Source organism: Galeopterus variegatus, unplaced genomic scaffold (assembly GCF_000696425.1).
Source record: "Galeopterus variegatus unplaced genomic scaffold, G_variegatus-3.0.2 Scaffold596, whole genome shotgun sequence".
Taxonomy (NCBI): Eukaryota; Metazoa; Chordata; class Mammalia; order Dermoptera; family Cynocephalidae; genus Galeopterus; species Galeopterus variegatus.
This window is the reverse complement of record NW_007726707.1, coordinates 23,799-49,290: the sequence shown is the minus strand read 5'-3', so window position 1 is coordinate 49,290 and position 25,492 is coordinate 23,799. Positions and strand designations below refer to the sequence as shown.

The following is a 25,492-nucleotide window of genomic DNA, read 5'->3' as shown; positions in this document are numbered from 1 at the left end:
ACCTCATTTTTCAGACCAACTGTATGAAGGGAAATCTTGCATACTCTGCCAATCTGAAGATGCACACGTAGGCTAGCACAGAGCATATGCGTGTACCACACATGCACCACCATACACATATCATCACACACACCACACCCCACAGCACAGCACACACACACGTACACACTCATACTGCCTTCCGAAGACTATTGGTAAACAAGGCCAGCCTGCAGACAAAACCAGGGAAAGAACTGCTCTTTCAGAGTGAAGACATTAGGTAAATATGAGGAGAAAAAAAGAGCAGTTTGTTTTTAAAGAGCACTTTGTTCTACACTCAGAAATTATATCTTCAAATGAAGGAACAGTCCTCAGGCATGTTTTACACTAAAAGGACAGTTCAGAACATCATGACCACTTGACAATTAGCATGCATTTCCCAAAATATGGTCCTTGGAACATTAGTTCTTGGAAGATATTCGATGGAAATAGGGTTCCGAGAAGTCTTGCAGAAAAGACCGTGAAAGTTGTATTAAGCCATTCAAAGAGAGAGTAATCATCAGTTTATTCAAACTATAAAGAATAGAATCAGTAGCAATAGGATTTGAAACAAATAAAAGTATTTTTACCTAATTTAAAATGTTTATGGAAGTCTCACTTTTAAAATATAATGTAAGCTAAATATTATATAATCTTGTTTTAAATGTATTGTTATATAAAATTATTTAAAAATTATATTTGGCCTTATTTAAAAATGCATAAGTGAGTTTTAAAAAATATGTTTAATAACTCAAGAGACTTTCTCTACATTTAAACATGGGTTCATCTACTAATGTGCAGTAGTTTTCTATTTTGAAATTAAAAAAAAAATCCATTCAGAGCCTCTTCTATAGATGGCCTTTGTATATGCTTACAAATCTAGAGTCTTATTATCTATTGCTGTATAAAAAACTGCCTTACAACTTAGTGGCTTAAAACAACAATTTATTATCTCTAATGATTTTGTAGCTTGACTGGACTCAGCTGGATGATTCTTCTGCTGGTTTTGCTGGGTTCTGTCATTAGATTGCAGTCAGATGGTGGCTGGGGCTGCAGTCACCTGGAGGCTCACCTAGCATGCTGGGACAGCTGGATGTTTCTCCCTCCTCATATAATATCAGAGCATTTCCATGTGGTTCCTTTAGCAGGGTGGCTGGACTTTCTACGTAGTAGCTCAGAACTCCCAGGAGCACAAAAGAGAAAGCTGCCAGGAGAGCCTGGTGATGACTTTTGTGGGCCCTAGGCACTTTAGCCTTTGTAAGACTCTTCCTCTATAAAAATTTCTTTAAAATTATATTTTATTATCTCATTGGTGTAAAGATGAGTAGATTAATGTTCTTTGACCTAAAAGTTCATTTTTTTCCTTCTACTTTTAAAAGTTAAAACATCGTTGTGGGCCATAGAAGTGTAATGGGCCTTAAGCACTTTTGGTTAAATCAAGGTACAGGCCAGGCCTGGGAGGGGACTACACAGGGCATAAATACTGGGAAGTAAGATTCACCAGGAGTCATCTTTGGAGATTAGAACACAGTTTCAGAAAAGAATCCATCAACCTATTTTCTCCAACTCACTTCTCTGTGGAAATGAGATAAGAGGTTTTACTTTTCTAATGTAACTGGGAAGGCATATTTACCAGCTGGCTCACTAGACAATGAGCTAGATTTACACTGAGTAATAATTTTCCTTTGTTTTCTCACAATTTCACTGGAGTTTCCTTTTTGCAGTTTTGTTTTCATATAGTTATTTATATTGACATGTGTTTTCAGGAAAGGCAGAAGAGCCTCGGTGACCTGGGTGTTGGTCAGTCTGTGCACAACAATGTTGATTTTCAACCTCCTCTTTATATTTGGAATTGAAAACTCTAATAAGAACTTGAAGACAAGTGATAGTGACAACAATGATATTGACTTTGATAATAATGAAATGCCCCAAACAGACATTATTGCTACCCCGAACTGCAAATGCACAGGGATTGCTATCTCACTGCACTATTTTCTGTTAGCGACATTTACCTGGAGTGGACTTAATGCTGCGCAGCTCTATTTCCTTCTAATTAGGACCATGAAGCCTCTTCCTCAACGTTTCATTCTTTTCATCTCATTAATTGGATGGGGTAAGTGCGCATCTCCACTTAGGAATTTAATTTTTTGAAATCATTTAATTTAAATGGACATCTACTGAAGGCCTAATAGTACAAGGTATGAGGCAGGGGAGATAAAGAATATAGTGATCACTAAGAACACTTTCTGTCTAGTAGCTAATGCTCCAGTGAAGGCGGCAAGTGCGGTCAAAGGCACATATACTAGATACAAGTCGTAAGCTAACTTAAAGATGCTAATTTCCTTTAACATCTCTTTTTATTAATTTGATTTGAGATTTAGACTACAAATAATGAACTTCCTAGTTACTTGAAAAGAAATATTTCAAGAAAGACAACGAGAGTGACTCTTTAAGAAAAATCATTTGAGAAATTTATTGGTTCTAGCAAAGGAAGAATTGTTTTAGTGATATCAAAATTTAAATTTATTCAAGTGAAAGAGGAACTAAGCCATTGAAGATTGAAATTGTGGTAAGAGTTACAAAGGTATCCAAAATAGTATAGGATTGGTATCTAGAGCCAACACTAAAAAGGAAAGGAGAATTATGTTCACTGCTGACCTCCATCATGGCATCACTTAGTACATTGTCCTTAGTGGAAAGAACAATGCATCCTGAAAAGGGTCAGATGTATAATTCATTCATGGTCTTTTATAATTAATCCCAGCTTTAGTTTAATTATTAATTCTGTGCTTCTCTTTATCACGTAGGATTCCCAGCTGCAGTAACTGGGATAACAGTGGGAATTATTTATTCTCAGAACAGGAATAATCCACAATGGGAGTTAGCCTACCGGCAAGAGGAAATGTAAGTTTATATTTTAAAAAATTTCCATTTCTTTGACATAAGAGTGTTACTATTCAGTGATGTTGACTCCAAGTGTCACTGTACATATGCATCTCACTTTATAATTGCTATATCTGGTGGTGGGTGTTTCAAATTCTCAAACAACACATTATATTTTAAGTGAGGTGACTTAGAAATTTCCTTTAACAAATACTTTTCAAAGTAACTAATCACCTTCTAAATTTATAAATCTGAACTTTCTTATACTAACTTTTTTCTTTCATTAAGTTTAAAGATCATATGACACAGTAGGTATGATCCTTAGTAACCCTGTACCTTAATTTTCTCATCTAGAAAATGATAATAACAATAATAATAATAATACGTGCTCTGGGTTCTGTGAGGGGTCAGGCAAGTGTGAAAACGTTTAATAACTTGAAGAGCACTATCCATATGTCTTACTCGTGTAAACCAATTCTACGTTGATATGATTATAATGAATATTTCATGATGATTTATCACACATAACAAATTCTTCCTGTGACCCAAGTGTGAATAATTAACTGTTACTAATGGAGGTACCTGACTATATGATGTTTGCTTTTTATGTGGGTAGGTAGAGAAGAAAACTGAGCTGAGCTGAGGCTCAACTCTTTACATGTATTTCTGCTACCAAATAGCAACCGTTCCTTAATTTATACTCTCTTTTCATTTTACAAATCCACCATTCTTATCCCCAGATTCCACCTTAAGTCCCAAAGCAACCCAAATAAAACAACCCAGATGAAAGCAGTGCTCTCCCCCACCGTTCCCGGCTCTGCTGGCCATACCTGACACCCCTGACCCAGTTCCTGGACATACTGTCTCTGCATGGACCCAGTTAAGGAGTGAATGCAGGGCAGGCCACACTCCTCTTTAATGCTCTATCTCCCATTCTCTGTACCATCATCATCTAGGCTATTTCTGACTCTCCTGAATGGTTGAAGTAACTGTGGGAGATAATAATGTATTGGGGGGAAATTTTTCAAGTGTATACTGTATCGCTAAAGCTGTCTTTTTCCATATTCTATAGCAAAGTCACCAAGGAGTTAAACACTTCATCTGAGGTCCACCTATGATGCTGTCCAGACCTCAGGCCCATAGCTCTTTGACAGACCAACCTCCATTATGTGACTCTCCTATCTCATTTCTAGACATCCCTCTCCATAACTGCAAGAATTAGTCTCACTGTAGGATCCATCCTTTTCCTCGGCAGTCTGTTTCTCAAAATCTGATTTATTCCATTCAGAATAACAAAAGGAGGGGGTGTTGTGAGAACAAATCCAGCATGACTGCCTCTTGCTTCACGTAGTGCAAAGGATAGAGGGCTGAGGGTCCCCTCCTAGTATACCCCTCCTAATGGGCTTGGGTCCCTGAGCCTATTTTCCTTCCAGGTCTCCCCACTCGTGTGAGATAACCGAGGAGTCTCATAGACATTTGTATCCGTGTATACGCATACATATATGTCTGCAGTACAAATTGTAATTCTCAGAAATTGTATTTTCTTGGGTTTAAATAACTCAAGACTCATATAAATATTTGTCTAACTGTTTCATAATTTGCCCCGCCTACATCTAATAGAGTTGGATTGTTCATTTCCTTTCTCTATCCTGTCCTCCCCTTTTAAACTGTTTCTCAAGTCTGCCTCAATAAGACATGGGTCTGTAGTTTTCATTGGCCACTTGCTTAGTCACCAAAGAGGCTTCCAGAGATTTGAAAGTGGTTCTCATCAGGATTTCATTAAATTCTTAACTAAGGGCCCTCTTATTTCTTCTGTGTATGGAGGTGGAAGGTGGGAGGTGGCAGGAGGGTTGTCCTCCAGTCACAGATGAAAGAAAGGGAGGCTAGAGGTCCTGAAGATACACTTTATTCGCTCTCACCATTTTATTTAGAGATGGACCTGCACTATCTGTTAGAGGCAGGCACGCCTTTTCATTTTGTCATTCATTACAGAGACTTGAACATTATCTCAGTTTCCTCCTAGGTCATTTAAATTAGAAATATCATTTCTAGTTATTTAAATAACAACTTTCCAATGCAAAACAACTTAGAAATCCTAGGCATGTATAATAATGGCGTTTTACCTTCAGGGGAAAGAAAAACAAACATTAATTGAATGTCAAATATGTGTCAGCTTTCTCACATTATTTTGCTAGTACCCAGCTGCCTACCTGACACCATCACTTGGCTGTCTAATAGACATTTCCTCATCTTCCCTCCCAAACCCGCTCATCTTATTTCTTTCCCATCTCGTTTCATGGTAAATTCATCTCAGGCCAAGAATTTTGCAATCACCCTTAATTCTCCTATATCTCACATCCAACCCACCAATAAAGTCTTTTGCTTTATTTTAAAATATATCTGGAATCTGACTATTTCTTAACATTTCCTCTCCTGGTCCAAGCCACCTGGATTATTTCAATAAACTCCTAGCTGGTTTCCTACTTTTTCTCATGCCTTTCTCTCATCACTGCACCTGGAGTAAGACTTTTAAAACTCAAGATGGATCATGTCATGTCTCTCCATGTCGCCCAGAGTACAGGCAATTGCCTACAAAGCTTCATGTAATTTATATCTTTCTAAAAACCCATCCACTTGCTCTGGTTCAGCTACACTAGATTCTTTGTTGTTTCTTAAAGCTCTCACCTCAAGGCCTGTGCACTTGATGTGGCCTTTGCACTTGATATAACCTCTGTCTGGAACATACTTCCCCCTCATCTACTTCAGGTCTTTGCTCAAATACCACTTTTTTCCATCAGACTTTCCCTGACCGCTCTATTTAAAATGACCCTCCCATGTACATATACACAGTAATTTCTACCCTAATTACATGTTTTATTTTTTTCTCCCCAGCACTTGTTACCATCTGACATATTACATATTCTATTTATTTATTTTATCCATTTCTCTGTACCATAATATAAATTCACAAACAGGGGATTTTTGTTTCATTCTCTGCTAATAACTCGGTGTCTAGAACAATGTCTGGCACATAGGATGTACTCTGTAAATTTTTATTAAGTGAACGAATGAATTCTTTCAACAATGCCAAGGGGTGTTTACTATTTTTCTCACCTCAGATGAGAAAACAATGACGACAACTAAAAACAACAAAAAAACCCACCACCACAACCACCACCACCACAACCGCCACCATCAAACACACACACAAAAACAAAAACAGGTACAATGAGATTAAATAACTTTCCCAAACTTTTTAAAAAGACTAACAATTTAAAATGTTCATCAACCGGAGACTGTTTAAATAAGTTATGATATATGAAAATAATGGAATAACATGCTGCTGTAAAAATAATGAAGGTAATTTTTATGTTCTGATATAGAATGATCTCCCCACTTTATGTTGTTAAGTGAGTTATAGAAGCATGTATCATGTGTTTCACTTTTCTTAAATATCAAAAAAATATGCATTTGCTAGCATATACATAGCTTAAATCTGGAAGGAAACACAAGAAAACACAGGTTGAAACTGGGTGGCTGGGGACAGATGAAGGAAGGAATATTGTCCCTCTATGAAAATTTGTACCTTTCACATTTTGAACCATCTGGATATACTACATATTCAAAAATAAAATAAAAACAATAACTTGCCTAAAGTCAGATGGCTCAGTAGTTATAGGAAGTGACATTTAAATTCAGGACTGCCTAACTCAAAAACCTGTCTTCTTTCCACTAGCCCGTACTGACTCACAGAGAAATATGGCAGAACCGACCCATTTCATTTTTGCAGTGGTTGAATTCTTGAAAGTCATCTGAAATGTGTAAGATGCAAAATAATACTGACTTTTGGCAGGCCCTTCAGTTGAGTGACTGTCAGTAATATTAATATAGAGAGAACGAATATGCATATACCTCTTTTGGTCTGCTGAAATAATTTCTTTTTTCTCCACAGCTGCTGGCTGGCAAATCCAGAAGACAATGGTTTTATAAAAAGTCCTTTGTTGTGGTCATTCATCATGCCTGTGTCCATTATCCTCCTCAATAATGTTATTATATTTATTATCATCACAATCAAAGTGCTGTGGAAGACTAACCAGAATCTGAGGAGGTAAGATTCCCAGTGAATGGGAAACTGCCAGGCTAGATTCATCCAGCATGTGATACACTGTCATAGGTCTGCAGTTCCTAAAAGAGTTTTCAAACTCTGAGGCAGTGGCAGACTATGAGGCTGTCAGGAGAGATTTTCCCTTAAACTTTGACTCAGAAAGTGGATCTTCTCATCTTCTAACATCAGTACCACAATGTGGGTATACTGCATTAGGTTATGCACTCTTGTGCTGTGTGTGCCCAACTAAAGGCTAAAACCAAAGACTTCAAGAAAAAATTTTCTCCCCCAACATACCACAATGTGGGTATACTGCATTAGGTTATGCACTCTTGTGCTGTGTGTGCCCAACTAAAAGCTAAAACCAAAGACTTCAAGAAAAAATTTTCTCCCCCAACCACTCAAAAACCTGTCTTCTTTCCACTAGCCCGTACTGACTCACAGAGAAATATGGCAGAACCGACCCATTTCATTTTTGCAGTGGTTGAATTCTTGAAAGTCATCTGAAATGTGTAAGATGCAAAATAATACTGACTTTTGGCAGGCCCTTCAGTTGAGTGACTGTCAGTAATATTAATATAGAGAGAACGAATATGCATATACCTCTTTTGGTCTGCTGAAATAATTTCTTTTTTCTCCACAGCTGCTGGCTGGCAAATCCAGAAGACAATGGTTTTATAAAAAGTCCTTTGTTGTGGTCATTCATCATGCCTGTGTCCATTATCCTCCTCAATAATGTTATTATATTTATTATCATCACAATCAAAGTGCTGTGGAAGACTAACCAGAATCTGAGGAGGTAAGATTCCCAGTGAATGGGAAACTGCCAGGCTAGATTCATCCAGCATGTGATACACTGTCATAGGTCTGAAGTTCCTAAAAGAGTTTTCAAACTCTGAGGCAGTGGCAGACTATGAGGCTGTCAGGAGAGATTTTCCCTTAAACTTTGACTCAGAAAGTGGATCTTCTCATCTTCTAACATCAGTACCACAATGTGGGTATACTGCATTAGGTTATGCACTCTTGTGCTGTGTGTGCCCAACTAAAAGCTAAAACCAAAGACTTCAAGAAAAAATTTTCTCCCCCAACCCCAAATATTCAAGAAATCCAGATCTGAGTAACTAAGGAAATGAGAGGATTGTGAGAAGATGCTGGTAAATGCATTTTCTTTTTACAAACTAGTACCTGTAGGCTGTATTTTTCATGTATTGCTTGAATTACACAATGGCTTTAAAATTTTCTTTAGTTAGTTGCAGACATGTAAAAATTTGGAGATTTCATTTAAAAGTTGGATTTTCTCTTGAAAAAATTGAAACATCTGGCAACACTGAGCCCACATGCCCTGCAAATGGGTTATGTGCTCTCTGGTTTACCAGGTCCCATCCAGACTATTTCTTTCCTTTCTGTATCCTTTCCGGCCCCAAATAAGCATTTTAGTTGTAATCTCTGGCATAAAACAAGAGCTTCCAGTTGGAAAGACAAAGAACAGAAACTATTAAACATATACACTCTGTCCCCTACCCCCATCTCCCACAGCACAAATTGGCTAGGACACAGTGCTAATAAGGCTAGTTTAGTTCTGCAAGACTCTGCTCATCCCAAGTAGACTTACTATAAGCACATCTGGGAGCCAATAGTAAGCTCACAAATGGATCCACTTGGTATGAACAGATGAGTGAAAGCCACCATCATTAGAGGGAATATAGTCTTAAATATATGTTTTACAGATCAAGGGTAAATATCATCTCTCCTATATGAATGAGAAACTACTATCTCTGATAAACACAAGTAAGTTCTAGTGGTCTACATTAGTGCTAGGCATCCATAATTAACAATAACTTATTGTACATTTTCAAATGGCTAGAAGAGAGGAGCTCAAGTGCTCACATCACAAATAAATGATAAATTTTTATGATAATGAATATGCTAATCACCTGGATTTGATCATCACATATTGTATTCATGTATTGAAATATAACACTGTATCCCATAAATATGTACAATTATTACACATCAATGAAAAAATAAGTTAAAAAAATTTTTTAAAAACCTATGTTTTAGGGCCAGCCCAGTGGTGCACTGCTACAGTGCGCCACTTGGGAGTGCGGTGGCGCTCCCGCCGAGGGTTCGGATCCCACATACAGACTGGCCACTCACTGGCTGGGNTTGAAATATAACACTGTATCCCATAAATATGTACAATTATTACACATCAATGAAAAAATAAATTAAAAAAAATTTTTAAAAACCTATGTTTTAGGGCCAGCCCAGTGGCGCACTGCTACAGTGCGCCGCTTGGGAGTGCGGCGTTGCTCCCGCCGAGGGTTCGGATCCCACATACAGACCGGCCGCTCACTGGCTGAGCGAGGTGCAGGCGCAACACCGAGGGTTGCGATCCCGTTGCCGGTCCCGGTCCAGTACGGGCGCGACACTGAGGGTTGCGATCCGTTGCTGGTCACGAAAAAAGACAAAAAAAGGAAAAAAAACAAAACAAACAAACAAAAAACCTATGTTTTAGTAGCAATGCAGAAAAGCTTTGATGAAGGATTCTTAGCCTACTTGCAAATTTGGTTATATATCCTCTATACAGAACAATATTATTTTGGCCATAAACACTAACTGAATTTGTATTTCTAAATTTTGACTAATAGCCCATGATTCTTAAATTGTCCTAGTTGCAATGAAAAGCATGCCATAATTTAATGTTTAACAATTAGCTACATAACAAATCACCCCAAAACTTAGTGGCTTAGAATGACAAACATTTATTAGTTGTCATCAGTTTGAGTGTCAGCTGGGTAGTTATTCAGTCTTGTCTGGCTCAAATGCTGATGGATGATCTGGGATGGCTCCCTTTCATGTCTGTGGTTAGTTGTTGGTTGGTCTTGGGTGGCAGCTGCTCAGTTGGGAAAGCTCATCTCTGCTCCACATGGTCTCTCATTGTCTATTAGGCCAGCCCAGGCTTAACACAGTAGTCATGAGTTCTAAAGAGCAGTGAGAGAAGACAAACTCTAAGGAACAAATGTTTTCAAGTCTCTACTCGTGACATTTGCTAATGTCCCACTGGTCAAAGTAAGTCAAACGGTCCATCTGGATTCCGGGGTTATAGATTTCCCACGAGAAGAAAGATCTCTACACCTAAATAACCTTTTTCCCCCATGTCAACCCTAGGCATAGTGAGGTCCCAGTTGCCCTAAAAAGGAATTCCTTACTTCCCAATCCTGTAGCAATACTCACAAAATTAAAATTCTATTCTAACGAAAAAGTTGATTCTTAGTGAAATTTGCCTGCAGCAGTGTTTAAGGAATTATTTTTGCATGAGCTTTTAAACAGATCGATGCATTTTTTAATAAAGCTTGCTAAATAAGATTTTCTCCAGAGTGACATAAGATCTACCATTGTTGTTTTTCCACCTGAGGCATAATATTGTCAAACGAACAATGGCAGCTGAATTTGTATTCTAAATAGGAGAGTAATAATGGTATTAATAAATAAAAACTTAATAAACCATATTTTCTTTCTTGCTTTCTCTCACCTAGCACGAAAAATGTTTCATTCCTAAGGAAGATTATTGGCACATTATCTATTGCAGTAGTTTTTGGACTTACTTGGATTCTGGCATACTTTATGCTAATTAGTAATGATGACCTCAGGACTGTCTTCAGCTTCATATTCTGCATTTTGAACGGTACTCAGGTATGGTGTGGATTGGTTTGAAAGTAGCAGCCTATGCAGCAGTGGAGATGATATCCTCCTGGACCAAGTTTCCTTCTTTAAAAACTCCCTGAATATCATTGCTTGGTTACCTTTAGGAGACTCTATTTTAATATACTTTGTGTGAAGAGGAAGGAAAGGTTTTTATGACTACTATGCCCTTTCTTGGGCTGGAGGTCATAGCATATAATTGCAATAGGGTGGGTCACACTGGCTCCTCTTCTGTTAGTAGAAGATTTTGTTAGGCAGTTGGCTTGGGAAACAACTTCTTTCCTTTTCTCCCATGCAACAGGTTCATGGAAGCTCCTTACCTTGGTTGGTATGGACAATGTTACAGTTATTGCTGGAGCTTGGACCCCTATGGCATTGGCTGAATTTTTTCTTTCAATTCTTTTAAATTTATTAAGACTGGTTTTATGGCCCAGTATTGGTCTATTTTAGTAAACAAACTATTTACCCTTGAAAAAAATGTGTATTCTGTAGTTGTTGGATGTAGTGTTCTAAAACTGTCACTAAAGTCAAAGTGATTGTTAGTGTTGTACAGATTTCCCATCCTTACCAATATTTTTGTCTGGTTCTGTCAAATCCTGAAAAAGGAATGTTAAAATCTCCACCTATGATTATGAATTTGTCTATTTCTTTCCTTAAATCTGTCAATTTTTGCTTCATATATTTTGAGGTTCTGTTATTAGATACATATACATTTATGATTGTTCTGCCTTCTGGATGTATTGACCCTTTTTTCAGTTAGATAAATGTCTCTTTATCTCTGGTAATACTTTTTATCATGAAATCTCCTTTATCTGATATCCAGCCTTCTTATGCATATTGGTTGCATGATATAAATTTTTTAATCCATTTATTTTCAACCCGTCTGTGCTTTTATATTTAAAGGATGTATCTTGCAGACATTAAATATGTGAGTTTTACGTTTTTATCCACTCTGAAAATCCCTGTCTTTTAATTAGAGCTTCTAGTCCATTTACAGCTAACGTCATTATTATGGGTGAATTTGTGTCTACCATTTTACTATTTGTTTTCTGTGGAAACTCTATTTTATTCCTCTGTTTCTCCTTTCCTGCCTACTTTTGAGTAAATTTAATATTTTTATGATTCCATTTTAATTTATATTTCAATTTTTAAGCAATACCTCCTCACATTTTGGGGGTTGACTTAGGGATATCTTTTACATCCTTAACTTTTCATAGTCAACTTAGAGTTAATATCTTACCACTTCCAGTAAAATCTAAGCATCTTGTGACAATATAAGTTCACTTGCCATCCTCTCTTCCCTTATGTTATAATTTCCTATGTATTACATTTGCATACGATATAAACCCCAGAGTGCAATGTTGTTATTTTTGCTTTAAATAGACCTATGTGTTTTAAGGACATTAGAAGAAAGAATGTTTATATTTAGCTATCATTTCCAGTGTTCTTCATTCCTTTCTGAAGATCTGAATTTCAATCTGGTATCATTTCTCTTTGGCCTGAAAATATTCCCTTAGAATGTCTTGTATGTCTTCTGGTGACAAATTCTGTTTTCTTTTATCTAAAAATGTCTTTATTTTGCTTTTATTCTTGAAGGATATTTCCACTGGATATAGAATTCTGGGTCGAGATTGTTTTTCATGTTAGCATTAAGAAGGAGTAATTTCACAAACTGGCCCCATTTTCTGAGACAATCTCAGTCTTTCATGTTACTGATCTTCTATATGTAACGAGTAGTTTTTCTCTGGTGGCTTTAGGGATTTTGTCTTTGAGATTCAGTGTTTTGACTATGATGTGCCTAGATATTATTTGCTTTGCATCATTCTGCTTGGGATTGCTGAGCTTCTAGAATCTGTTAATTGAAATCTTGCAGGAAATTTGAGAAATTTTCCACCATTGTTTTTTCAAATGTTTTTTCTGCCCCATCCTCTCTCTTCTCCTTTTCTGGGAATCCAATTTCGTGTATGTTAGACCATTTTATATTGTTCCCCAGGCTCCTGAGCTCTGCTCATTATCCTCATTCTTTCTTCTTCTGTTCATTAGATTGGATCATTCTAGCGATCTAGCTTCAAGGTCATTGACTTTTTCTTCAATTAGCTCCAGTCTGCCATTAAGCTTATGCAGTGATTTTTGTTTAAATATTTCACTTTTTCAGTTTAAGAATTTTGTCCTACTTATAGTTTTTAATTCTGCCTAGATTTTCTAGCTTTTAACTCATTACAAGTACATTTTCCTTTACATCCTTAAGCATGTTTTAATAGCACTTTATTTTTTAAATTATTTTTTATTAATTATATATATTTGTGGGGTACAGAATTGAATATCAATACATGTATACAATATGTGGTGATCAAATCAGGATAATTAGGGTACTCATGTTTACAAAACATAATCAATCTTTGTGACCCTTAACTACTCTCTCGCCAGCCCCCCCCCACTCCCCTTTTCCCACTCTAATACCCACAGTTCTGTTCTCTCTTTTTTTTTTGAAAGTTTAATGTATCATTGTGATTCTTTCTTTTTCTTCCTTTCCTTTCCTTTCCTTTCATTTCCACTTATGAGTGAGAACATGCAGTATTTCTCTTCCTCTGCCTGGCTTATTTCACTTAACATAATTTTCTCTAAGCTCATGCATGTTTCTGCAAATGGCAGAATCTGATTCTTTTTTATGGCAGAGTACTATTCCATTGATTATATATACCACATTTTCCTTATCCAGTCATCTGTCAATGGACATTTAGGCTGATTCCAACTCTTGTAAATAGAACTGCAATAAACATGGGAGTGCTGGTATTCCTTCGACATGATGATTTCCATTCCTTGCAGTATGTACCTAGCAATGGGGTTGCTGGGTGCCTTGCTCTTAATTCTGTTCATGATGCCAACTGTAAAGCCACTTGACCACAACTATGCCAGTTGTGGGTCTCTGGCTAGGTGACCATGCCAGTTGTCGAACTCTTTTACCTGCCCATAATCCTGCACCGACTGGGCCAATTGTCATGGTAGGGCTGGGTCTGGAGCTCCCAGACCCCTCAAGCCCATTCACAGACTGGGTCACAAACCCTTTATATGCCAGGCTGGGTCACCAGACCCTACACAAGCCAGGCTGGGTCACCAGACCCTACACACGCCAGGCTGGGTCACCAGACCCCTTCACACAGGTCTATGAGCTAGGTAACTGGCCAAAACATCCCTGGAAACTGTAGGTTGGAAAGCATGGCTGCGTGGGGTGGATGCCTGAGGCCGATGCCTGCCTGCCTGCTTCTCCAAAACTCTCTCTCTCTCTTTCTCTCTCTCCTCTCTATCTCTCTCTAAAGAACACAAGAAAACTAAAAAGATACATTGGCACACAACCTCACTAACTACACACACACACAATTTGCTTACAAAGGATGCTGAACCACACCCAGCTGGACCCAAGGTGAGGGCCCTGACCAAACTATTCTATTTTCCCAGCACTGGGTCATATGACAGTTCTATCTGTAGTTGTTTGAGGAACCTCCATACTGTTTTCCATAATGGCTCCACTAATTTACAGTCCCTCCAACAGTGTAGGAGGGATCCCCTTTCTCCACATCCTTGCCAGCATTTGTTTTTCCCTGTCTTTTTGATAACAGTCAGTCTAACTGGGGTGAGATGATATCTCAGTATAGTTTTTTTTTTTTTTCCTTTTTTTGTCCCTTTTTTTCGTGACCAGCAACAGATCACAACCCTCAGTGTCGCACCCGTACCGGACCGGGACCGGCAATGGGATTGCACCCCTCGGCGTTGCGTCCGCACCTCGCTCAGCCAGTGAGCGGCCGGTCTGCATGTGGGATCCAAACCCTTGGCGGGAGCGCCGCCGCGCTCCCAAGCGGCGCACCGTAGAAGTGCGCCACCAGGCCGGCCCTCAGTATAGTTTTGATCTGCATTTCCCTGATACTGAATGATATTGAGGATTTTTTCATCTGTCTGTTGGCCATTTGTATATATTCATATGAGAAAAGATATTCAGCTCCTTTGCCAATTTTTAAGTTGGGTTACTTGTTTTCTCATTGTGAGTTGTTTCAGTTCTTTGTATATTCTGGATATTAATCCTTTGTCAGATGCATAGTTTGCAAGTATTTTCTCCCATTCCATAGGCTGTTTTTTTTTTTTCCTTTTTGTCTTTTTCCGTGTCCGGCATCGGATTGCAAACCTCAGTGTCGCGCCCGTACCGGACCGGGACCGGCAACAGGATCGCAACCCTCGATGTTGCGCCCGCACCTCGCTCAGCCAGTGAGCGGGAACGGTCTGTATGTGGGATCCGAACCCTCGGCGGGAGCGCCACCGCACTCCCAAGCGGCGCACTGTAGCAGTGCGCCACCGGGCCGGCCCCATATGTTGTTTTTTACTCTGTTAATTGTTTCTTTTGCTGTGCAGAAGCTTTTTAGTTTGATATAACCCTGTTTGTTTTTCTTTTGTTGCCTGCCTGTGCTTTTGGGGTCATATTTATAAAGTCTTCGCCAAGTCCTATATCCTGAAGTGTTTCCCCTATGTTTTCTTTAAGGAGTTTTATAGTTTCAGATCTTATATTTGAGTTGATTTTGGTATGTGGTGAGAGGTACAGGTTCAGTTTCATTCTTCTGCATATGGATGTCCAGTTTTCCCAGCACCATTTATTGAAGGGGCAGTCTTTTCCCCAACGTATGTTCTTGTTGCTTCTGTCAAAGATCAGTTGGCTGTAAGAATGTGAATTGATTTCTGGGTTCTCTATTCTGTTCCATTGGTCCATGTGTCTGTTTTTAATGCCAGTACCATGCTGTTTTGGTTATTATAGCTTTGTAGTATAGTTTGAAGTCAGGGAGTGTTATACCTCTGACTTTATTTTTTTGCTCAGGATTTCTTTGGCTATTCAGGATCTTTCGTTGTTCCTTATGAATGTTAGGACTGTTTTTTCTATTTCTGTGAAGAACATCATTGGTATTTTGATGGGCATTGCATTGAACCTGTAGATTGCTTTGGGTAGTATGGACATTTTCACAATGTTAATTCTTCCAATCCAAGAGCATGGAATGTTTTTTCCTCTTTTTGTGTCCTCTTTAATTTCTTTCAGCAGTGATTTGTAGTTCTCGTTGTAGAGATCTTTCACCTCCTTGGTTAAGTTGATTCATAGGTGTTTTTTTTGGAAACTATTGTAAATGGGCTTGCTTTCTTGATTTCTTTTTTTTGTAAGTTTGTTATTGGAGTATAAAAATGCCACTGGTTTTCATATGTTTATTTTGTGTTGATTCATAGGTGTTTCTTTTTTTTGGAAACTATTGTAAATGGGCTTGCTTTCTTGATTTCTTTTTTTGTAAGTTTGTTATTGGAGTATAAAAATGCCACTGGTTTTCATATGTTTATTTTGTATCCTGCAACTTTACTGAAATTGTTTATCAGCTCTAAGAGTTTTTGGTAGAGTCTTTAGGTTTTTCTATATATAGATCCATGTGTACTCAATCTAATGTCTGGGTCATTTCAGTCAAATCTACATTGATTGTCTTTTTTCTGTAGTATGGGACATGTTTTTCTGTTTCTTCATATGTCTAGTGATTATGATTGTTTGCTAGACATTATAAATAATATACTATAGCAATTCTGCATTCTGTTATATTCCTACCTAGAGTGGGCATTGCAGGCAATTACCTTAGCTAGACTAAAACTGAAAACTCTATCTCCCCTCAGGTGGACAGCTGCAATCTCTTTTTAGTTCTTATAGCCTTAGCTGGGCTTCTTAGAGTCTTCCCTATGCATAAAGGGTCAATTATAGATTTGGCATAGATTATAATCAGATTGTACAGTTTCTGCTCTTTAGTTCTTCCTTTCTTGGATATTTCTCCTTACTTTCCAGCTGCTGTGGTCACCCTAAACTTTGTCTTCTGGTTCTTCAACCTAAAAGACTGCATATTTCAACTCCAGGTTTAGTCACCCTGATACCCTGAGTGGGGCTGAACAGGGTCTGCCTTCAGGCTAAAATATATTAAAAATAAAATAAAATGTAAGAGAAAACCTACCCAGTATTAGTTCCCTTTTCCAAGTGTAGACTTCCCTTCCAGTTTCAGACTGCTTTTGGTTGTCCTCCAATGTCTTCAGGTAGGTTTTTAAAAATATCGTATCCAGAGTTTACAGTTGTTACATGCAAGAGGATTGATTTGATAGTAGCAGAATTTTATGCAGTTGTTTTTGTGGCATAATTTTACAGAGTACTGAAGATGCTTTTATTCCTTGAGTCTTATCTCAGGACACATTTGACCATAAACCTTTAAAAAAACATTTCATGTACACTTCATTTTAAAATCTGGAAAAAAGTTTTATATTCTTATTTTTCCCTTTGGAAATTATTCTACAAAGTGGAACATTTAGACTAAGAACATTCTGATATTCATCATCATAAAAACAGTGACACAGATAAACCAAAATGATAGATAAAAATAAAATTAAATATGTTTGGACTCAACTTACCTTTGTATTTACATATAGTCATGCACTGCGTAGGGAAGTTTCAATCAATGACAGACTGCATGTATGAGTACAGCAGTGGTCCCATAAGATTATGATGGTCATACCATAGATCCTAGGTGTGTAGCAAGCTATACCATCTAGGTTTGTGTAAGTACACTCTGTGATGTTCACACAATGATGAAACCACCTAACAATGCATTTCTCAGAACGTATCCCATCCTTAAATGACAGATGACTGTCTTATGTAGAGTGAATGTCAAAACTTTGAAATAAAACAAGGATGTGTTACTGAAAGGCATCTTGAAATCAGAATTTCTCTTTGACTTTCTTACTCTATGCCTCCTCCTATAGTAAACATTCCTTTTTACTCTGATGAAAAATACCACAAGGACTTTACTCTTTGTAGTATGGAGTTTCATCTTCTCTGAACTGGCAGAATTTATTATGCTTCAGTATAATGAACGTACCCTTCTCTTAAAGTATTCACACTATACCACGATCATCTGTGTGAACAAGTCTGATCACTGAACCACCTGCACAGGGCAAGGAAAGGAGCTCCTTTCTGAAAGCTCCTGACCTCCAACCCTAAAAGCAAGGGGATAATTCCTAAAATCCACATAATTGTTATAACTTTTTGAAAATTTGCAATTTTGATATTTATTAGAATCACCTTTAATGATATTTTTTGATATTTATTAGAATTAGCTTTAACATTTTTATGTGTTACATATATAGTTTTAAAGGTGATATCTTTAGATCTCAAGGTTTTTTAAATAAAACCTTATTTATCTTTAACTTGTTCATCAAAGACTAAGAGAGGCATGTAAAATACCCTTTTATTCTTATTTTTCTACTAATTTTACTTCCAGTGTTTAGTGTTTTATCTTTACGCAATTCAATGCTGTATTATCACGTTCCTAGAAATTTACAGATGTTATATATTTCTGGCACATTATACCTTTCATCAACATAATAAGTCACTCTCAATTCCATTTTATACATATATGTCTCATCTCCTTAACTGGAGTATCAGTTCTCTGAGTATGAGAAACATGCTTAGGTACATCTTTCACAGTAGGTAAGGTTTTGTTCAATATCAGGATGGGCTATACTTCTTTAATATTTTGTGGAGAAACTATGGTATTTGATGATTGTCCCACTGTGTGATGCTCATGTTGTGTTGGTTGTTTCTGGCTGTGGTCAGATGTTATTGAGGAGGGACGTCTTTGATACAAAATGAAAATCAATGGGGAGGGCATTAGGTAAATGCACCTGACCACAAATGATGATAAGTCTCTACGGTACAGTATTGGGAGCTGCTTGGCTGTCTGAATTGCTACTACCATGTTCAGTGTTTCTAAGAACCTCATCCTCTATCCCAGGTAACCTTCTCCAGTGCCTTTTAGGACTAACTCTCTTAGACAGGGGATGTGTTCCTGCCACTACATTTGAAAGGATATAAGACAGTTCTTTAGTTGTCAACACCCAATGGGAACTCCCTAGAAGGCGATAAATGAAGTAAGCTTACTCTGGGATTGCCAGTTGATCCATGGGCTTGTTGCCTAGAGTGATTAGGAATTTAGGGAAGAATGGGAAAGAAGACATAGTCAGGATATTCCCTTCTCCATGCGTTGCAGAGGCATATTACAAAAGAGAGGTTCTTTACAAAATGTTAATACTACATTGTAAAATTGAGGGTGGCAGTGTGGCAAGAGCACTGGGCTAAAAGTCAGGAAACTTAGGCTGCCTTCCAACTTCACCATTAATGATGATTTTAGGAATGTCACACCACCTCTGTGAGTGAGGTATGTAAAATGTAAAATGGGGTGTGGTGATGTGTGTTAAAATCAACACAGTGTTTCTCAAAATGGGTCTGATATGGTGATGGAGTTTGAATGTGTTGTCCCCTCCAGATCTCATGTGGAAATTTGATCTCCAATGTGGCAGTGTTGGAAACTGATTGAGTCATGGGGGCGGATCCCTCATGAATGGATTAATGCTCTCCCTGGGGGAGGGGGGAGTAATGAGTGAGTTCTCGCTCTATTAGTTCCCACGAGACCTGATTGTTTAAAGGACCCTGGCACCTCCTCTCTCTCCCCTCCCCCTGCTCTCTCGCTCGCTTCCTCTCGCCATGTGATCTGCTTGTACCTGCCGGCTCCCTGCCACTTTCCACCATGAGTAGAAGCAGCCTGAGGCCCATGCCAGATGCAGCTGTCCCAGAATCGTAAGCCGAATAAACCTCTTTCCTTTATAAATTACCCAGTCTCAGGTATTCTGTTATAGCAACACAAAACGGACTAAAACATATGGCATACATCAGAACTTACATAGTATGTTCTGGCTCCTTCTAGATTTAGAATGCTTTAATTCTAATAAACGTTTTTCTAAGTGCTACAGATATTACTTAAAAGTCACAATTTGACCTTTGCCCTCCCCCCGCTCTCTCGCTCGCTTCCTCTCGCCATGTGATCTGCTTGTACCTGCCGGCTCCCTGCCACTTTCCACCATGAGTAGAAGCAGCCTGAGGCCCATGCCAGATGCAGCTGTCCCAGAATCGTAAGCCGAATAAACCTCTTTCCTTTATAAATTACCCAGTCTCAGGTATTCTGTTATAGCAACACAAAACGGACTAAAACATATGGCATACATCAGAACTTACATAGTATGTTCTGGCTCCTTCTAGATTTAGAATGCTTTAATTCTAATAAACGTTTTTCTAAGTGCTACAGATATTACTTAAAAGTCACAATTTGACCTTTGTGCTAGTGGCAGTTAGTTTGATCCACACCCTTCATCTTTTCAAATAACATCTTTGGGATTTTAGGGAACACAGAAATATTGGGAGTCCACTTAGACAGTGTCCCACAGGATGGTGTCTTCATGGATACTCTGTGGTCTAGGGTCTTGTCTAATTATTATAAATCAGAAATTCAATCTAATTTTGGTTTTGCCTTAAGATTTAAATTCTGGAAAAACCATGTGAAAGTGCACCCTACAAAAAAGGACACTTTCCTAGAGACCAGATTTCTCATGTGCCCAAAATAAATTCCCCTCCCTTGAACAATCAGGATGGCCAATGACCACTTCTGCCCTTCTGAAAGCCATGTCCCCAAGTACACTCCTTTGTGAGATGGGACCTTTCTTTTGATGAGTTAGATACCACTTGTTGGGTAACAATCAAATTATTCGTCCTGGTTTTGGCCAGAGAACTAGTCCGTCTTTTGCCGATAAATATTGATTTTATCAGCCAATCAGAGTTTTTGGGCTACTTTACTGTAGAACCAGAAGTCATCTAGAACAGTATTCATAGGATATGATTCTAGAAATAAGTCCTTATAAGGCTTGTAATCCTATACATGATAACATCCATGGATATTTATTTTTTTAAATAACTTTTTATTTTGAAATTGTTTAATACAAGAATTTGGAAAAATAGTACTCCCATGTATTCTTTTTCTAGCTTTCCCCAAAGATAATATCTTGTATAACCATAGTACGTTATCAAAATTAAGAAATTGACATTGTTACAATATGATTAACTCAGCTACTGATGCTATTTAATCTGTTATATCCACAAAACCATTAATGAGGAATTAACAGCAGCCCCTTAAAAGCTTTAATATGCTTTATAGTATCTTTCTATTACAGTTATAAGCAAGAGACAATGTCGTATATTGTACAGAAGAGGAGTTTGAGGGCCAAAGATATAAGTTCAAATACAGACTCTACTGATGACTGGTTGTGTAGTCTTATGTGTCTGAATTTAATTTGTCTGAATTTTAGTCTCTTTATCTGTAACATGGAAAAAAGTATGACTTATTTTATAGGGCTAATGTGAGGATCAACTAATGAGGAGTAAATGGGAAACAAGTATTTGATACTAACATGACTTCAATTGAGGGCAGTTTTTATTTTTAAAACATGTAGAAAACATTACTCAGCCTTTTGTGACTTGGTTCCTCCATTACAGGTGGTCTTCATATGTGAAGTACAGAAAAACAATGAATAAAAGGGCTTTAATTTTTTTGTTGTTGTGCTTAAATGCACCAAATTTCTAGTTATGTTACTAAAACTCCAAAAAATCTGGAATCACAGGAAGTTAAAAGTGGAAGAAGAATTAGGTATTCCACAGTTGATCTGCCCTCTTCAGGAAATCAAAGATCATATAGATTAGGAAATGAGCAAAGTTACACAGCTGGCAAGTGGCAAGCCAGGACCAAACTCAGGTCTTCTAACTCTACTACTCTTACATGTAGCACTTAATATATGGGAAGGACTGCCTCGACCCTCTCAGATAAAAAAAAGTACGTGGAAGCTGCAGACTGGAGGATTCAAACTGGGGAGTTGCTGTGCAAGATGAGAAGGATGGGTGGCAGGGTGAAATAAATTTCTTCCTTGATGCTGTATCTCAGAACTAAGCTAATGTTAAACTTTTCTACCTGCAGGGAGTGCAAATTTTTATCCTCTACACTATTTGCACAAAAATCTTCCTGAGTAAATTTTCCGAAGTGCTGAAGTCATTGTCGTCTGTTGGGAGAGTGAAGTCACTGCCCTCAGTGACTGCTCTAAGGCTGCGTATAAGGATGTATAACATGCTCAGGTCACTTCCAGTCCTGCATGAACACTTCCGGCTACTGGAACCATCTATAATTAATCAAGAAAATGACACTATCTGAAAGTGATCAAGCAAACTCAAGCATCTAGACAGTGGAACTGTTACCTTTTGTGGTCTTCTTTTTATTCAAGTCCTGTGAGTTTTATCTGTTTCCTTCATTAATTTCCCAGTCCTCCCAGGAAGTCTTCCTGAATATATTTCTCTCAGGGTTAAAAATTAGGCAAAACCTGTTGTTTATTATCATACAGTTTAATGGATTTGGTAGTTTTTGTATTACTCAATAGATTCTTATTCAAATGAGGTAAAGAATTCCACACAGCATTCAAGATGACGATTGCACCTTTTATTCACTAAGTCTGTGCAACACATTTTGACAAAAATGTAGAACCTACAACAAATTCTTTTACAATTTACTAAAGGGGACACGAGGAGAAAAATTTACCTTCCAGAACAAAATGACTCCTGATGAACAGGGTAGGGAGTTGCTTGTATGTATCATGCTTTTGATCTCTTAATATTTTAAGTTGTAAGTGCTTGCTTCTACTTCCAAAGAAAAATTTGGCACCAATTTAACCTCTGGAAGTGGACATTTTTTCTGTTTTTTTTAAAAAAGCATGTTTCATGACCAGAGGAATTGGCTCTGCAAGAAATGGGCATTGAGACATATTAGTTGCTTAGTAAAGCTTCTGGATATTTCTTTCTAGTTATTGATATATTTGCCCTTTTATTGATGAAGTGACATTGAGACTCAAAAAATAAAATGTTAGTCACAAACACCCCTTATAGCTTTTAAAAGATCTAATTGCTGATGGGATTTCAAACACTTGAATTATGAATGGATTCCTAATTAAAAAATAACCTTCACTGGGTTGGGGAGCACTCCCACTAATACAGTCTTTCAATTGCTGTTTTGTGTTTTGCCATAAACTAAGCAGCTGCTGTGAGTGCACTGAACCAGAGGCCTAAGAAATGTCATGTAACCTTTGCATACTTTTCTCACCACTCCCTAAATAATGTGTGTTTTTATAGAAATACAAGTAGGTGTAAATGACTGTTGGATTCCTTGGCAAGCCAATAAGAGCCTATTTCATCTGTAATATAAGTGAGACCTTATGGAAGAATGGAAAAAAGTAAAGAGAAGAGAATAAAGAAGAAAAGCAGTTCTCAAAGGCCAGTGTTCTTAGTAATGTTATAGTGCTATACCTAGACAGAGGATAGACCCAGGGAAAAATATAAGATGTGGTTGACCCCAAATTTGTATTCAGATGAAAATAAATCTTAAGTAAGGGGCACTTTAAATGTGGGGAAAAAAAATCACAAGAGCCATGTTTAGCCTGAGTGTAGGGTTATATATTTCCTTTGGTAATTATAGTTGTTTTCTTGTTCTTTTTCATCACTCTTGGGGTATAGCAACTTAAATTCTATGTAAAGTTCCTGAAATAGCTTAGCTCCACATGAAGTTGTGGAGACTAATTCAGGTGGACATTGATAGTCCCCTACGTACCCTGAAATCCTACCACTAGGAAATAATTCCTTTGATTTAAACCTTTACCTCATGCACTGGTCAGCAATCTCTTAGTTTAGTGATAGAAATCCAACTCAAATTAGGTTAAAGGTCAAAGGGAATTTAATGGCTTAATCGATGTAAAGTCCAAGGACTGAGTTGGTTTTAGGTAAGGTGACTATATGTTCCAGTTTGCCTGGGCCAGTCCCAGTTTCTGCCTGTTGTCCTGACTTAAGTATTGCCAGCAGTCCCTTTATTTTCAAGTGTCCTGGTTTGAGACGTAAAATATATGACAATGCTAACTCTAGGTCTGATTAAAGCAAAGAGTTCTAAGAATGTGCCAGGATTATTTTTCTCATTTTATTTCCTGGCTCTATATGCTTCTATGTTTGGCATCATTCTCAAAATGGGTTTAGATGCTAGAAATTGGCTACTGTCATCCCCAATCCTATAGCCTTATGATCTAACAGGAAGAGAGACCTTTTTTCTCTCAGCATCCACACCTCAAATTTCATGGAATGACTGGTTCTAATTATTGTTCCTTCAGGAAGGCAGAAAGCACATTAAGTATTTAAAATAGAGGGAATTTAAGGCAGACAATTGGTGTTTAAACAGCTCAGAGACAAAATGGGGGATGCTGTGGAAACACAGCTATTAGCAAAAGGAGAAAGCTGATACCTCTCTTAGCCCAGAGAGAGAAAGCAGAATTTCCAGAGCCAGAGGCTGGGCTGCAACAAGGGTGGGCCAGTAGTGGCAACTGGAGCCGAGGTGAGGCAGCCTTCTCTAGGCAGAGAGGGAGAGAGGAAAAGAACCCTGGCTCCCTCTTCCTCCTGCACTGCAGCCTCCCTTCAGTGTCTTCCATTGGCTGCAGCCAGCCAGAAGCCAAGCTGAACTGGGAGCCTGTGGGGCTCAGTCCCCCTGTGATGCAGAGCACAATGGGCCAGGAGAGGAAAGGACCTGAGGGCAAACAGGCCCAGATGAGAACACTTTGTGTGGGTGGTGTGCCCACAGGCATTGTGTTCAGGGAATATCAGTCCAGCCTGGGCTACGTATTCACTGTGATGTGGAGGGAGGAGGATGACTTGGGTGACAGGATATCATGGAGGGGAGAATAGACAATTACACCAAGAAAGGGATGCTGGTGGCAAAATGTTAAGGAGCTTCTGCTACATCTTCTGACAAAATACAAGCCCCCATGGGAAAAGGACCATGTTGAGGCCCATCAATCATTTCCCTTGTCTGAGAAGGATTGAGCGGTGTCAGTAGGGACGGCAGGAAATTATTTGGAGCCCTGGAAGTGGAGGAACAAGGAGAGGGAATAGAGGAGCACCAGGGTGACTTTAAAAAAAAGACAATCCAAAGAAAGGGAGACTCAGGGTACTGCAGAACTAGTTTTCATGATATTGCATAGGGCCAGGTCTGACTTTCCGTGTTTTCTGATTTGTGTGTTCACAGTGCCCTATAGCCTTTTTGGCTGTAGCAGCACATGCAGTTTCTTTGGGGAACAAACCATCCTGACCTTTGCATTTCCTCTTTTGGGTCCTAACTGACCGTTCAGAGCTCACTGTTCAATTGTCAGAGTCTGGATTGCTTTTTCTCTTACCTTTCCCAACTTGAACTTTATCTTGCCTTTTTTTTTCTTTTGTCACCAAAAAAGAAAGATCTTTTCCAAGTTCATTGCTATCAGCTTGTCATTGCCTCATTCAGGAGAACTTGGCATTTTTTCGTAAACATTTGGTAAATGTGGGCCCAAACTGCCAATTGGATACCAGTTTGTCAAACACTGGTGCTCTCTGGTTCTGTGGAACCCCCTTAATGTGATCCTAGGCCCTTCAGTTCATGACTCATCAGATGAGGTCCAAGATAGAGCCACCAGGATTAGGTTCCACAAGGGATGTGGGGAGATGAGGATGGGAAGGGAGGAGGGGAGAGGGGTGGTCACTAAGAGAGGAAACTGCTATAACAGTTTTGATTTTTTTTTTTTTTGTCTTTTTGTCTTTTTTCGTGACCGGCAATGGATCGCAACCCTCAGTGTCGCGCCCATACCGGACCGGGACCGGCAACGGGATCGCAACCCTCGGTGTTGTCCCTGCTCCTCGCTCAGCCAGTGAGCGGCCGGTCTGTATGTGGGATCCGAACCCTCGGCAGGAGCGCCACCGCACTCCCAAGCGGCGCACTGTAGCAGTGCGCCGCTTGGGAG

The 25,492-nt window shown here is 38.6% G+C and overlaps 1 protein-coding gene across 1 annotated transcript in view; it reads left to right on the top strand.

Moving 5' to 3' along the window:
- Window positions 1-21,849, top strand: part of GPR128 (G protein-coupled receptor 128) — a 68,602-nt gene extending 46,753 nt beyond the window's left edge. The window contains exons 13-17 of the mRNA XM_008570345.1: window positions 1,785-2,131; window positions 2,826-2,922; window positions 6,854-7,009; window positions 10,546-10,702; window positions 21,619-21,849. Of these exons, the coding sequence (XP_008568567.1) occupies window positions 1,785-2,131; window positions 2,826-2,922; window positions 6,854-7,009; window positions 10,546-10,702; window positions 21,619-21,849 (988 nt within the window). The remainder of the gene's footprint in view (window positions 1-1,784; window positions 2,132-2,825; window positions 2,923-6,853; window positions 7,010-10,545; window positions 10,703-21,618) is intronic.
- Window positions 21,850-25,492: the final 3,643 nt, after the last annotated feature.